Here is a 15,880-nt window from a genome sequence, read left to right as displayed (position 1 = left end):
ATCACAATGGATTTAATTTGGATTTTTTTTTTTACATTGAACAACAGAATAAGACTGCCAAAGGTGCACCTACTAAATACTTAGTTCATACTTACGTGATCAGTTTTTTATATTTAATTAACATCATTTTGCAGAGATCTGTTGTTCCCTCTTTGAAATTAAATCCACTGTGATTTCATGTTGTATAACAACAAAATATGAAAACTTCCAAGGGATGAATACTTTTTATAGACACTGTATATGAACAAAATCATATGAAACCTTTTAGGAATAATTTTGTAATATTTCAAAACATACAGTAAGTTTACTTTTTTCAGAATACAAAAAATGAAATATGCTTAGCCACTTAATTTATTTGTTTATGTCTGCTGAATAAGCATTACCCAGTAAGTATAAGCATTTAATAATGATTATATGTAGAAACTGTATAAACCTAAATAAAATAAGCAGTTTAAAAGAAAAAAAAAAGATCAAACTAGAAATAACTATTTAATTTATTTACCACATTTCCTAATTATTAGTTGTTCATATACTGTACTTCAATCCAAATTTTAGGACATAAAGAGAATCCATTTGTTTTCATTATTAATTATTTTAAATATACCTTGAGCTGTACTATTCTGGCATCCTAATTTTCCATTTTGAACATCCTGTGTTGATCCGACTCTGTAAAAAATAAGAAAAGTTAAATGTGTATATAGTTAACATATTAAGGCCTCTGCAAAAACATATCTTCAGAAGTCTAAAGCTTTCCCTCTGGAAATCAGCTGATCTATTCGGTATTAGCAAGTAATCTGCCAATGATATTTTGCCTCCAAATAAATGAATCATGGTTTGGTCCAGGCCTCTAAGCCATGACATTTGTCAGTCTCATCTTGGCCTTGCAGATAACGGGTTTGTTAATGGAATGTCACTACTCAGGACTAATTAAAACGTTTTTTTGTCGATTAATATTTGGGCCTGGCTTTTTACTCATTGACAGCAACATGTAAATTGAATGATTTCCTTTTCTTTGGTTATACAGTATTCTTGAATAAAAGCACACTTGTTTTGTTATACCTTTTGTGAAAGTGTTCATTTGATATTTGGACTTCATTCTTCACACATTATGCACTTCTGGTCAGCATTTTGTCAATTATTACTATAACATGAAAAAAGTTTCTGTTTTAGTTATGTGTTCATTTCTTGCCTTGCATTTCCTGTCATCCTACATTTACCCAGATCATTTTGACACAGAACACACATGAAATGTATGTATTCCAAATAACAATATATTATTTACCCTGTACCAGTGCATGCTTCCTAATCTGACCTAATACAATTCCAGGCACCTCACACCCAGATAAACAGACTTGAGCTGGGAGAACTTCAGCTGCATTGGTGGGGGAGATGGGATGGTAGGCTGCTTGTGCTGATTGACATGTTTGCAAAACAAAGATGCTGATAAAGAGGTGTGAAGGAATTTAAGGTGTCCCAGCATTCTGACTTTTTTCGTAGGCTCCAGGGATTCTAGCGTTAAAAGATGTCAGGATCAGTCTTTTTAGCTCTTTTCTGCTTCTTTAGGTGAATTAAACATGTAGAATTGGTCATCAAAAATCACTTTAAAGTAGTTGGAAGTAAGTGGCTGTATCTTATTTTGGCTTTGCGCAAGCACTGTTGAATGCTGTAGAGTGTGCTCATTTGGCAGCTGTTAAGGGAGAGAAATCTGGGAAAATATGAATGCGGTCATTTTCAAATGTAATCCCTTTCTCTCTGAGAATTGCAATCAAATTTTCTTTAACCCATAGTTTGTCGAAACAAAAAGGAGGCATTCCAAACTATGTATGCAGTAAGCTGCTGAGATCTTGGTGTCCAATTTGAAATCCTCTCTAATTTATTTTATTTTTTACTGGGTTTGAACTTTCATGATTTTCTGATGATGTTCCTTCTACATCTATCTTCCAGCGTAGCTAGTTTATCATGGAGCACTTTGCATTAGATACCCCCTGCCTAGCCATTCTGGCCCCCTATTCTAACTGGTTCTCTCACTCACCATTTCACCTCCTAACAGTTAATGTGTGGTGAATGTACTGGTGCAAAAATGGCTGCAGTTGCATCATTCAGGAGAATGCTACACATTAGTGCTGGTTGAAATGGCTCCCCACTCACTGAAGTGCTTTTGAGTTGTGAGAAATGCACTATATAAATGAAAAGAATTATCATGCATTATTATTAATGTATATAGAATCACCTGTTTACACCAATTGTGATATCAACACAGATTCCTTCATTCCAGCCACAGTATGGATCTCTTGCAAAAATGCATTCAAAACATGAAGTATAGCGCTGACAAGCTGAAAAAGGAAGCTGTAACACACTGCTCTGGGAACCAACGTACAAAGATCTCTAAATAACAAAAACAGACATTTTAATTTTACTTTATGACTTTTGCAGAATAATACAGTATTATGTCCACTACTCTGGTAGTGCATACAATATCCTAAATAAGATTAGTAAACATAAATATAAATAGGGAAAAGTAGGGGGAAAAGTAGGGAAGTAGGGAAATAAGACACTGGACTGATGTATTTACTGCATTTCTCACATTGCCTATGGGTTTCAATTTTGTTTATTAGCCATGAAACATAATAAATAAATAACAATATACAAGTATTAATGCCAGTTATGATTAATATTAGCAACGCAAACTAAAATAAAAAAAGCTTTATAGAATTTTGAAAAACTACGTTGTGGGCAGCAAAGCATCATTGACCTATAACTGAAAAGACGAATACAACATACAACACCCCTTCCTACCTGTGCTTTTGAGATTACTATGTTTTCAACTGGCTGTGGCTCTTCAAACAACTGCATTTCCTCAATGATATGCATCTGGGAACCAATTTCTACTGCCTTATGCAGCCATCCATCATCTATTCATATGAGACAAAAGTAATGACATATAAAAGCAAATGAAGAATTAGATTCTACACAACTAGAGCAGAAGGTAAAAATGATTGGGGAAAAGGTAAAGAACAAATTAAATGTTAGATTGCAGAAAAAAATATCTAAAGAACTCAAATTGAGCAAATAATTATACTGTATTAATGAATGCAGATGCACAGATTAAACAAGTTGTTTATTAGGAAGTCATAATATAACACAAATCATTGACGTAGACATTTTTGCAACTTCAGAATTCAAACAATCTGACAGATAGATCATTTGAATAGTTAGAATACTGTAATACCCTTCCTGTTTCCTCTTGGTATTCGTGGTTCTTCCAGCATCCTCAAGACATAGAGATTAGCCTGAACAGTGACCTTATACGAGCGATTGTGCTCAATAATGTTCTAATGTATTGTTCTGAGTTGGTTCCTATCTTGTGCAAGAATAATCTATTTCATTTTGCCTTGAGAGTTGTATTCCATCTTGTGTATTGTATTTACCCCATTTTTTGCCACCCATTTCACATCCAACCTACCTGGAAGACGGTCTCTCTCTGAGCTGAATTCCCAAGATTCTTCAATTTTTTTCCTTTCAAAGTAACACTGCAGTAACATACATGTCTATAAAATGCTTCGCTACTAGATCTAATTCTGTTTCATTGTGAAAAAAAAGCGGCTGATTCTGATGCTTTTTGTTTGTTTTTTTTTTTTTTTATATATAAATAGTTCTTAAAATGTTTGGGAAGGCATTAAAAATTATTTTGAAAAATGCTATTTGAAGTTTCTTGAAATGGAGTTTGCATAAATGTTGTGCATGTATATATATATATATATATATATACACACACACACACACATACACTAAAACACTAAACTATATCTGGTTACTTTCACATTAAAAAATCAAGCGGCTGATTTGATGCCTTTTTTTTAATAGCCCTTAAAACATGCAAATGATGTGTTTGTGTTTAAGTGAAGAGGGGCCATGTTACTGGACATCTGTTGAAACAGAATTTCCAAATATTTTTGTGCTGTCAAATACATGTCACATATTCTGTTTAGTTGCACTTAAACCCGCTCTTATAATCTCTGGTAAAACCACAGCAAAATCTAACTAATGCTAACCACTAACTTCTGTTGGTGACTGTTAGTAAAGTATTGATTTTCTTCAGTTATTTGCCTCTGGATTGGCAGACCGGGGTGGTGGTCCCCCTCTTTAAGAAGGGGGATCGGAGGGTGTGTTCCAACTACAGAGGGATCACACTCCTCAGCCTCCCTGGAAAAGTCTATTCAGGGGTCCTGGAGAGGAGGGTCCGTCGGATAGTCGAGCCTCGGATTCAGGAGGAACAGTGTGGTTTTCGTCCTGGTCGCGGAACAGTGGACCAGCTCTATACCCTTAGCAGGGTCCTGGAGGGTGCATGGGAGTTTGCCCAACCAGTCTACATGTGTTTTGTGGACTTAGAAAAGGCATTCGACCGTGTCCCTCGGGGAATCCTGTGGGGGGTACTCCGAGAGTATGGGGTACCGGCCCCCCTGATAAGGGCTGTTCAGTCCCTGTACGATCGGTGCCAGAGCTTGGTCCGCATTGCCGGCAGTAAGTCGAACCCGTTTCCAGTGAGAGTTGGACTCCGCCAGGGCTGCCCTTTGGCACCGATTCTGTTCATATCTTTTATGGACAGAATTTCTAGGCGCAGCCAGGATGTTGAGGGGGTCCAGTTTGGTGGGCTCAGGATTGGGTCACTGCTTTTTGCAGATGATGTTGTCCTGTTTGCTTCATCAGGCCGTGATCTTCAGCTCTCTCTGGATCGGTTCGCAGCCGAGTGTGAAGCGGCTGGGATGAGAATCAGCACCTCCAAATCCGAGACCATGGTCCTCAGCCGGAAAAGGGTGGAGTGCCCTCTCAGGGTTGGTAGCGAGATCCTGCCCCAAGTGGAGGAGTTCAAGTATCTCGGGGTCTTGTTCACGAGTGAGGGAAGAATGGAGCATGAGATCGACAGGCGGATCGGTGCGGCATCCGCAGTAATGCGGGCATTGCATCGGTCTGTCGTGGTGAAAAAGGAGCTGAGCCGCAAGGCGAAGCTCTCAATTTACCAGTCGATCTATGTTCCTACCCTCACCTATGGTCATGAGCTATGGGTAGTGACCGAAAGAACGAGATCGCGAATACAAGCGGCTGAAATGAGTTTCCTCCGCAGGGTGTCTGGGCTTTCCCTTAAAGATAGGGTGAGAAGCTCAGTCATCCGGGAGGGGCTCAGAGTAGAGCCGCTGCTCCTCCGCATCGAGAGGAGTCAGATGAGGTGGCTCGGGCATCTGATCAGGATGCCTCCTGGACGCCTCCCTGGTGAGGTGTTCCGGGCACGTCCAACCGGGAGGAGGCCCCGGGGAAGACCCAGGACACGCTGGAGGGACTATGTCTCTCGACTGGCCTGGGAACGCCTTGGGATTCTCCCGGAAGAGCTAGAAGAAGTGGCCGGGGAGAGGGAAGTCTGGGCATCTCTGCTCAAACTGCTGCCCCCGCGACCCGACCTCGGATAAGCGGGAGACAATGGATGGATGGATGGATGGATTTCTTAGTTTAACCAATAGTAAACTGCTAATTATGTAAACTTTTACAGCATTTTCTAGATCAGGGATTCCCAAATTCGGACATGGGACCTACTGTGGCTGCAGGTTTTTGTTCCAACCAGGTTCATAATCAGTGACAACAACTGTTAACACTGATCAAATTTAATTAGCTGGTATTTTTCTCTTTTCTTATTCTACATTCAGAAAAGCACAGCAGGATGATTTCTACATTTATAACACATTTATAAATATTCCTATTTTTGCTATAGATTCAAATGCTTAACTCTCTTTTGTTGATTTCATCATATGTCGCCCTTTCTCTGTGCAGTTTGCTCCCTTCATTGTGTCTTAATAATGACAGTTAAAAAGTAGCACAGCAGAGACCCAGGAAAACACCACTGAATTGTGAAAGGCTGCAACTACTTTAGTGTCAGCCCCACTAATTATTAAATAACGAATTAATTAAACAATTAGAACACCTGGAAAAGTAGAATGAAAATCAAGATGAAAATGTTAAAAAAAAAAATTTTCTTATATACAGTAACTGCTTAGTACATTTTAATATATATATATTTTTTTACCAAACTTAGTTTTCTAATTTCTATATTGTTTCCAAAACACAGAATCTGGGAAATAACAGTTCACTTAATTAGCCCAGGAGTCCAATTAAAAACAGAAGCTGGGTGGAACAAAATCCTGTTGCCACAGTGGGTCCCCAGGACCGGGTATGGGAATCCCTGTTCTAGATCCATGTTGGCAATTTCTTCCTTACAGCAATTGCTATAGATTTATTTATTTTAATATAATTAGGAGTGATGCCTCAGAGTTTACTATATATGAAGAAAAGAAGGAAGAACATGAATGAAATCATAGTGGTCCTGTTTGCCATTGCAACTGCAAGAACTTATGGATGCCATCAAAGATCAAAAGATGAGACCACTTAGGCCCATGCTCTCAACTAAAATAATAACATCTGAATCAAAAAGCAGTAAGCAGAAACATATTCTACGTACAAAAACAAATTGATTATTTATTTACATACATATTACTATATTACTACCTTAGATGACTAAACTCCCACCTTCTATAGACGAAGTGCATAAAGATATTTTAATTTTTTGATCTATAACAAATGATCATATTTTAAATAACAATTTATTTGATCTACTAACATTAATCCAAATGGCATCAAAAACTGTGAGCTCTCTATCTCTCTATTATAAAAAGAAATCCTGTCCCCTGTCCTGATAGTCTACGATACATGATCTTCTCGAAAGATAATTTAAAGACCCGCGAGACGAAAGAGAACTGCCACGGTGCGTCTCATGGGAACATAGAACGAGTGTCTTGCAAGACACACCCTAAAATCAGTAGTGTAAAGGAAGTCATGCAGCACACACAGCTCCAGGGCTCTCAGTGCATATAAAGTGTATAAGGTCAATACGATAGAAATGAATAGGGTAGAAATGAAATGAATAGGGTAGAAATGAAACGTCGACGATTAAACAAAGATGAAAGAAAAGCGCGAAGAAAAGAGACCCAAAAGCGATGGAGAGAAAAAAATGCTAAAAAGAAAAACAATAATCTAGGTGCAAATTTAGAAAATAAGGAACGTGATGATCAGCCAGGAACAAGTGGAATGGAAAAAAAGCACGTCCAATCGGGCACAGAGAAAAGAGACTCAAATGCGTTGGACAGAAAAAAGAGCTAAAAAGAATAATCGAGGTGCAAATTCAGAAAATAAGGAAAGTAATTATCAGCCCGGAACAAGTGGAATTGAAAAAAAAGCACGGCCAATCCGGCTCAGAATTAAAAGACAATGAATAAAAGAAAGTAGAACTTCATAAAGACGTTTACAAACGTTGACGCTAAACACATGCAGAGCAGGTTAGAGACTATGAAACCAGTGAAATTAGTAAGGCTCAAAAAAAAAAAAAAAAACGGCGCTATACACATGTGGAGAAAGCTGCGACAGCAGCTACCCCAACCAAACATGAGCAGCGTTATACATCCTGCAAGAAAGAATTCAACCACGCCCGTGGCCAGAAATAAAAGACAGGTATGCTTTTACAACGTCACACGAGACCAGGCAGTGAGCCATCATTTAAAACAAGTCAACAGACCTCTAAGCTAGCAGTTGTTGGATTGCTTTTGGCAGGCAAGCATCATGTGTTCCCAGCTCTTAAAACAACGACATGCGACAGGCAGAAGAGGCAGCTAGCAAGAAGCAAAAAGACAGCAAATGATCCAAAGGCATATCCTTAGCGTATGTTCAGCCGCAACACCTTTCACAACAAGAGCAGTATTATATGTCTGGGAAGAAAGAGATGTAACCACGTGCGAGGCAGGAAATAAAGAAACAAGTATTGTTTTTACAAAAGTTTTTAAAGTAAAAGTGAAAATAATGCATATGTAACAATTCAGAAGAAAATAACAATCTATTTAAATTGTAGATTGCCTGCCTAAGGTAAAGTCATCCCTGATGAATGGGGACGTGGGAATGAGGGGTCCTTTCATTGGATTAGCGCTATTTCAGATGTGGAATGGCAAAATGGGGGGAGGCAGCTTGATGAATGAGGTCTCCAGGACTTAAAACAAATCCAAATCATATTATGTGATATCATCTACTGTGAAATTCTACTCCGTACTTCCAGAATTTTTATTTTTATACTGTATTGAGGATTTATTCTGTTCTATGTATTGCACTGTACGGCTCAGAATTAAAAGACAATGAGTAAAATGACAAAGTGGAACTTCATAAAGACGTTTACAAATGTTGACGCTAAACACATGCAGAGCAGGTTAGAGACTATGAAACCAGTGAAATTAGAAAGGCTCAAAAAAAAAAAAACAGCGCTATACACATGTGGAGAAAGTTAAAGGATATGAAAGTAGGAAAATTAGAAAATATAAAAAAAAGTAAAGATCGCAGTAGTGCAAACAAACAAACTGCCTCGTTTAACTATGCACCAGTCTAACTTTGGTTTTGCACAATAATTACTACACTATTGCACCTTAACACTTAATTCTACCCTTTTCACATAATTTTACTTATTTATTATGTTCTACTATACTGTTATCTTTCAATCTATGACTTTTTGTTAATTTAACTGATATTCTTCTAACTTTACACAGTTTTTGATAAGCGGATCAGGATGCATTTCACTGCGTGTTGTCCTGTATAACTATGCATGTGACAAATAAAGAATCTTGAGAATTTCAAAAACGGAGTTTACCGCACATGCATTTATTGGTTATTTTGTTCATGTATATATATTTATCTGTCTGCTTATTTAAAAAGCTACATTTACCCCAAGAGTCAAAAACGTTCTGTCTAGCCCTTGTACAAAAACCTAGACAAAAGCTGTGGTATCACCTTGGTAACCCCATGTACTTTTGGAGCTGTGAGAGGAAAATAGCACGACTTTACACAGGAGTCCAATGCAGAACTCTACTTACTTTTTTACTTCGTAAAAATAAATATTAACTTATGATGATGTAGATCGTTTTGTTTGTGCTGAAATTCCAAACAGAGAAACCTATCCTGACCTCATTAAAAAGATTCAGCATATTGGGACTCGTAAGATTAGAAATATTGTTTTTACAGAAGTTCTGAAATAAAAGTGAAACTAATGAAATAGCAACAATTCAAAGAAAAAAAAATCTTAAAAGTGTGAATCCGGAAAACCAAACACGGGGGTTGGCGAGCGAAGTGAGCAGGGGGCAAAGCCCCCTAGTATTCTATAAAACAGGACAGGTTGAGTGTATACTTTAAATAGTCCATAGGTTAGCAAGGATCCTTTAGAATAAAAACAAATACACTTTTTTAGTCTCTTCAATACAATGATTAGTTTATTGAAATAATTTTAACACTATAAATGAACCACTGTTGGAGAAACTATTCTAAGAAGGATTAAGAAAATTACACACTCACATGGAATGGCAAAGAGTGTTGAACACTCTTCCTTTTCCTACTTTACACCAACTACACATTAGTCTTTCATTTACATTTCTTTATAGTCAATTTATTTCTGAACTATTTTGATGCTAAAATTTTATGCAAATAATGAACAATGTTAACTTGTGATTTTCATGGCTATCACTCAATTCTGAGGTGTCTATGTGCTGTAAACTTTAACATTTACAATCTATTAAACTCTGTCTTATACAGAATCGCCTATATGTTCTTCCTGTCTTTACATGGTTCAATGACAAAAATGAGGAAAAAAAGAACACAGTTTATTTTGAACAGGAAGATTTTCACAATGAATATTGTAGCTGGCCTTGTCAGCTTGTCATACTATGTGCTGTAAGATAACATTTGATATAAATGTGCTTTTGTACTTTTTGTGTGGCAGTGTAAAGATGATCCAGTGAAGGCAGCAGTGTCGGAGAGAGATTGCTAAGGGCAGTGAATATTACTGAATGTTACAAGTATACATGAAACTTCACACTCACAGCCAATTCTTTCAATCCTTCATTCAATAAATGGAATGCTCTACACTGATGTTATTGATTCATAATTTCTTGAATACTTTATTATTAGGTGAAAAGAATCACCTTAACAATTTTAGCTGTGTACTTACTTTTTCGCATGCAAAAACCCTAAGGCTAACCCCATGAAATGTTTTTTTCTTATTTAACATATGTATTTATATCAAGATTTGATTTTCCATTGAATAAACTACTACAAAGTCACATTTTATTTTTTTTTACTCAATTGCAATACACTTATCTAAAAATACAATTTAAATGACTTCCCATGGGCTCACCACCTATGGGAGGGGCCAAGGAGGTCGGGTGCAGTGTTAGTTGGGTGGTGGCCGAAGGCGGGGACCTTGGCTAATACAGTGGAGCACTTTAAAAAACTACTGAAAACACATTATTTTAACATGGCCTTCTCATAACTTCACTGTAATTTAATCCTGATACTCTGTATATCTAATTCATTATAATAACTATTCATTCAAAATCTGTACTAACCCCTACTCTCTCTTCTGTTTCCTTTTCCGGTGTCCTGTTGGTGGTGGCGTGCGCCACCACCATCTACCCAAAGCACCATGATGTTCCAACAATGATGGATGGATTAAAAGCCAGAAGTCTGTATGACCATCAGCATCAAGTGACTCCGTGAAAAACCCGAACTACAAAGAGGACTATTTCATTTATGTTAGGTAGAATGCCCAAAGGGGACTGGGTGGTCTCGTGGCCTGGAACCCCTACAGATTTTATTTTTTTCTCCAGCCTTCTGGAGTTTTTTTTTGTTTTTTCTGTCCACCCTGGCCATCGGACCTTACTCCTTTCTATGTTAATTAATGTTGTCTTATTTTAATTTCTTATTTTGTCTTTTATTTTTCTTCTCTTCATTATGTAAAGCACTTTGAGCTACTTTTTGTATGAAAATGTGCTATATAAATAAATGTTGTTGTTGTTGTTGGCGGTCCGATCCTCGGCTACAGAAGCTGGCTCTTGGGACGTGGAATGTCACCTCTCTGAAGGGGAAGGAGCCTGAGCTAGTGCGCGAAGTTGAGAGGTTCCGGCTAGATATAGTCAGACTCACCTCGACGCACAGCTTGGACTCTGGAACCAATCTCCTTGAGAGGGGCTGGACTCTGTACCACTCGGGAGTTGCCCCCGGTGAGAGGCGCCGAGCGGGTGTGGGTATACTTATTGCCCCCCAACTTGGAGCCTGTACATTGGGGTTTACCCTGGTGGACGAGAGGGTAGCCTCCCTTCGCCTTCGGGTGGGGGGACGGGTCCTAACTGTTGTTTGTGCGTATGCACCGAACAGCAGTTCAGAGTACCCACCCTTCTTGGAGTCCCTGGAGGGGGTGCTAGAGGGCATACCTTCTGGGGACTCCCTCGTTCTGCTGGGAAACTTCAATGCTCACGTGGGCAATGACAGTGAGACCTGGAAGGGCGTGATTGGAAGGAATGGCCCCCCCCGATCTGAACCCGAGTGGTGTTTTGTTATTGGACTTCTGTGCTCGACACGGATTGTCCATAACGAACACCATGTTCAGGCATAGAGGTGTTCATATGTGCACTTGGCACCAGGACACCCTAGGCCTCAGTTCGATGATCGACTTTGTGGTCGTGTCGTCGGACTTGCGGCCACATGTCTTGGACACTCGGGTGAAGAGAGGGGCGGAGCTGTCAACTGATCACCACCTGGTGGTGAGTTGGCTTCGATGGTGGGGGAGGATGCCGGTCAGGCGTGGTAGGCCCAAACGTGTTGTGAGGGTCTGCTGGGAACATCTGGCAGAGCCCCCTGTCAGAAGTAGCTTCAACTCCCACCTACGGCAGAACTTCAACCACATCCCGAGGGAGGTGGGGGACATTGAGTCCGAATGGGCCATGTTCCGTGCCTCTATTGTTGAGGCAGCTGACCGGAGCTGTGGCTGTAAGGTGGTCGGTGCCTGTCGTGGCGGCAATCCCCGAACCCGTTGGTGGACACCGGCGGTGAAGGATGCCGTCAAGCTGAAGAAGGAGTCCTACAGGACCCTTTTGTCCTGTGGTACCCTGGAGGCAGCTGATAGGTACCGGCAGGCCAAGCGGAATGCGGCTTTGGTGGTTGCTGAGGCAAAAACTCGGGCGTGGGAGGAGTTTGGGGAGGCCATGGAGAACGACTTTCGGATGGCTTCGAGGAGATTCTGGTCCACCATCCGGCGTCTCAGGAAGGGGAAGCAGTGCAGTGTCAACACTGTATATGGTGGGGATGGTGCGCTGCTGACCTCGACTTGGGACGCTGTGGGTCGGTGGGGGGAGTACTTCGAAGACCTCCTCAATCCCATTAACATGCCTTCCAATGAGGAAGCACAGCCTGGGGACTCAGAGGTGGGCTCCCCCATCTCTGGGACTGAGGTCACCGAGGTGGTCAAAAAACTCCTTGGTGGCAGGGCCCCGGGGGTGGATGAGATACGCCCGGAGTTCCTCAAGGCTCTGGATGTTGTAGGACTGTCTTGGTTGACACGCCTCTGCAACATCGCATGGACATCAGGGACAGTGCCTCTGGATTGGCAGACCGGGGTGGTAGTCCCCCACTTTATGAAGGGGGATCGGAGGGTATGTTCCAACTACAGAGGGATCACACTCCTCAGCCTCCCTGGAAAAGTCTATTCAGGGGTCCTGGAGAGGAGGGTCCGTCGGATAGTCGAGCCTCGGATTCAGGAGGAACAGTGTGGTTTTCGTCCTGGTCGCGGAACAGTGGACCAACTCTATACCCTTAGCAGGGTCCTGGAGGGTGCATGGGAGTTTGCCCAACCAGTCTACATGTGTTTTATGGACTTGGAAAAGGCATTCGACCGTGTCCCTCGGGGAATCCTGTGGGGGGTACTCCGAGAGTATGGGCTGTTCGGTCCCTGTACGATCGGTGCCAGAGCTTGGTCCGCATTGCCGGCAGTAAGTCGAACCCGTTTCCAGTGAGAGTTGGACTCTGCCAGGGCTGCCCTTTGTCACTGATTCTGTTCATAACTTTTATGGACAGAATTTCTAGGCGCAGCCAGGGCGTTGAGGGGGTCCGGTTTGGTGGGCTCAGGATTGGGTCACTGCTTTTTGCAGATGATGTTGTCCTGTTTGCTTCATCAGGCCGTGATCTTCAGCTCTCTCTGGATCGGTTCGCAGCCAAGTGTGAAGTGGCTGGGATGAGAATCAGCACCTCCAAATCCGAGACCATGGTCCTCAGCCGGAAAAGGGTGGAGTGCCCTCTCAGGGTTGGTAGCGAGATCCTGCCCCAAGTGGAGGAGTTCAAGTATCTCGGGGTCTTGTTCACGAGTGAGGGAAGAATGGAGCGTGAGATCGACAGGCGGATCGGTGCGGCATCCGCAGTAATGCGGGCGCTGCATTGGTCTGTCGTGGTGAAAAAGGAGCTGAGCCGCAAGGCGAAGCTCTCAATTTACCAGTCGATCTATGTTCCTACCCTCACCTATGGTCATGAGCTATGGGTAGTGACCGAAAGAACGAGATCGCAAATACAAGCAGCTGAAATGAGTTTCCTCCGCAGGGTGTCTGGGCTTTCCCTTAAAGATAGGGTGAGAAGCTCAGTCATCCGGGAGGGGCTCAGAGTAGAGTCGCTGCTCCTCCGCATCGAGAGGAGTCAGATGAGGTGGCTCGAGCATCTGATCAGGATGCCTCCTGGACGCCTCCCTGGTGAGATGTTCCAGGCACGTCTAACCGGGAGGAGGCCCCGGGGAAGACCCAGGACACGTTGGAGGGACTATGTCTCTCGACTGGCCTGGGAACGCCTTGGGATTCTCCCGGAAGAGCTAGAAGAAGTGGCCGGGGAGAGGGAAGTCTGGGCATCTCTGCTCAAGCTGCTGCCCCCGCGACCCGACCTCGGATAAGCGGGAGACAATGGATGGATGGATGGACAATTTAAATGAAGATCAAATCTCAATATGTCCACATATGTTAAAAAGGAAAAAAAAAATCATGTGGCATGCTTACTTTTTCAGATTTATCTTTGTCTTATAAATTATTCTGTTACTGAGTAAACACTATGCATACAGAGACAAATATCAAACACATATTAAATATTACATACCAGTTCCAATAAAAAGCACATTGTAGGTCTGCTTATCCAAAGCTGTTACTCTTTGTACTGCTATTCTGGTGTAGTCCACATTTCTCTTGAAAAGAAGTGGCCGATTTTCCATTGGTCTTACTTGCTGAAACATCAGGGGATGTCTCCTGACAAAATTAAGAACATTGTCTGGCAGGTCCGTTGATGTGTTATAACCTTTCTCTCTGAACTCATCTGTTATACACTGCAATGGGAAAAAAATCTGATTAAGAGGTGAGCAGATGATCATTGCTTGGGGGAGGTGGGTGTTATGCATCTCAAACTTAGTCTTGGGGATCACTGATATATTGTCCACAAAAATAATGTAGGTTATTAAGGTATAGGCTCATTCATCAAAATTTGACCAAGATTATGTTTGTATTCCTTTATGTGAAAATCATAAAAAGAAAAAGTGAATGCTAATCTGTGACAGAACACTTGCCATGTTCATGTTCACTGTCAATACACGCATAGCACAAATGAAACGAATAGCCAACAACAAAAAAAATATCTGTATCAGTAGGACAGAAAACAGATGGATGATTGGACTATTTCAGTAGTTAATTCTGAATATTTTGGAAACTCCAGGAAATTTCATATATGATCCTTTCATATAATCTTCTGTTTCATTAAAAAAAACATGAACTTCCACCAATTGCCATTATATATTTCACACCATGCATGTATGTAAGGCAAAATGAGGTGCTGCTGTATGTACAATTCCATCATACAGTATATGTGAATTTTATAATTCCAGACTACATGTTCTTAAAACAGAAACTTTTATTACTAGAAATCTCATTTTTATTTTGTATAGAAACAAAGCACTAGACTTGTAGTGAGTTTAAAACACATATATAAATATACAGTATATAACTGCCAAGCAATGAAATCTATACAGTGCAGTATCAGTGAATTTGAAAATTCTAACTTTTCAGTTCCATTTCAGACCATATCAATGCTGCAAATGTTCCAATATTGTTATACTGCACTATATAAGAATATGGTAGGGTATCCCTAACCTTTAGTGAAAAGTGAAACAGGATCACATGAAATGCTACCTCTGTTTTTAAAATTACTGATCAAAGTGATAATAATTTGATGGTTAATATAGTAGCTAATATGACATTAATTAAACAGGTGATGATGACTTACCGCACCAGGTCGTGGCTGGGGAACTTCACCCGTGTGCTCATTCCACTTCAGACTGGTGTCCTGATTCTCCACATAAGGACCATTAAATACTTTCTGGATATCTTTAATTGAATATTGACAAACTGCAGAAGCTTTTACATTTTTCCTATTATGAGAAGAAAAAGTATAAGAGTTATTTATGGTTACTAGCTTTTCTCTTTTCACAAAATCCTAATTGTATAAATAGTAAGAAAAACATAAAAATGTAATAAAAAAAAAAAGTGCAACTACATACTGTATGATACACAGGTGAAACTATACATGCAAATATGTTCCTTCTTACTAAAATCAAACTTGATATTTTGTTTGCGTTATTATACCAAGAATTAAACAAGCTCAGTTTTTGCCTCTTGGAAGATGTCAAATATGTCATGTATAATAAAAAGTCAGATGAATGCATATTAAAATGATAATTTCAGTCACACATCTCTAGATCTATACAAAATAACTGCCAATTTTTTTCAAAATAATATGTATAAAATACAGTACAGTATGTTCTATTATAATACTGGAATACAGACTGACATGCATTGCCATTTCTTTTGTAAAGGTTACAGATAATAACCCTGGTCTCTCGTTTTTTTATGCAGGGATTCCCATTTCACTTTTCCTATAACACTGTTTTATAATAGCA

General features: G+C 40.3%; 1 protein-coding gene across 2 annotated transcripts in view; it reads right to left on the bottom strand.

The window, feature by feature from the left end:
- The window catches only part of sema4gb (sema domain, immunoglobulin domain (Ig), transmembrane domain (TM) and short cytoplasmic domain, (semaphorin) 4Gb), a 184,111-nt gene that overhangs the window by 14,553 nt on the left and 153,678 nt on the right, over positions 1–15,880 (bottom strand). For both annotated transcript variants that reach the window (XR_007934072.1, XM_051922450.1), the window contains exons 10-14: positions 15,208–15,352; positions 14,035–14,257; positions 2,797–2,912; positions 2,231–2,385; positions 605–666 (exon numbers count right to left, since the gene is read on the bottom strand). Coding sequence is in view for 1 of the 2 variants with exons in the window: in XM_051922450.1 (XP_051778410.1) it covers positions 605–666; positions 2,231–2,385; positions 2,797–2,912; positions 14,035–14,257; positions 15,208–15,352 (701 nt within the window). In the remaining variant the exon portion in view is untranslated. The remainder of the gene's footprint in view (positions 1–604; positions 667–2,230; positions 2,386–2,796; positions 2,913–14,034; positions 14,258–15,207; positions 15,353–15,880) is intronic.

Source organism: Erpetoichthys calabaricus, chromosome 2 (assembly GCF_900747795.2).
Source record: "Erpetoichthys calabaricus chromosome 2, fErpCal1.3, whole genome shotgun sequence".
Taxonomy (NCBI): Eukaryota; Metazoa; Chordata; class Cladistia; order Polypteriformes; family Polypteridae; genus Erpetoichthys; species Erpetoichthys calabaricus.
Note: the sequence above shows the minus strand (reverse complement) of the source record. Positions and strands in the feature narration are given on the sequence as shown.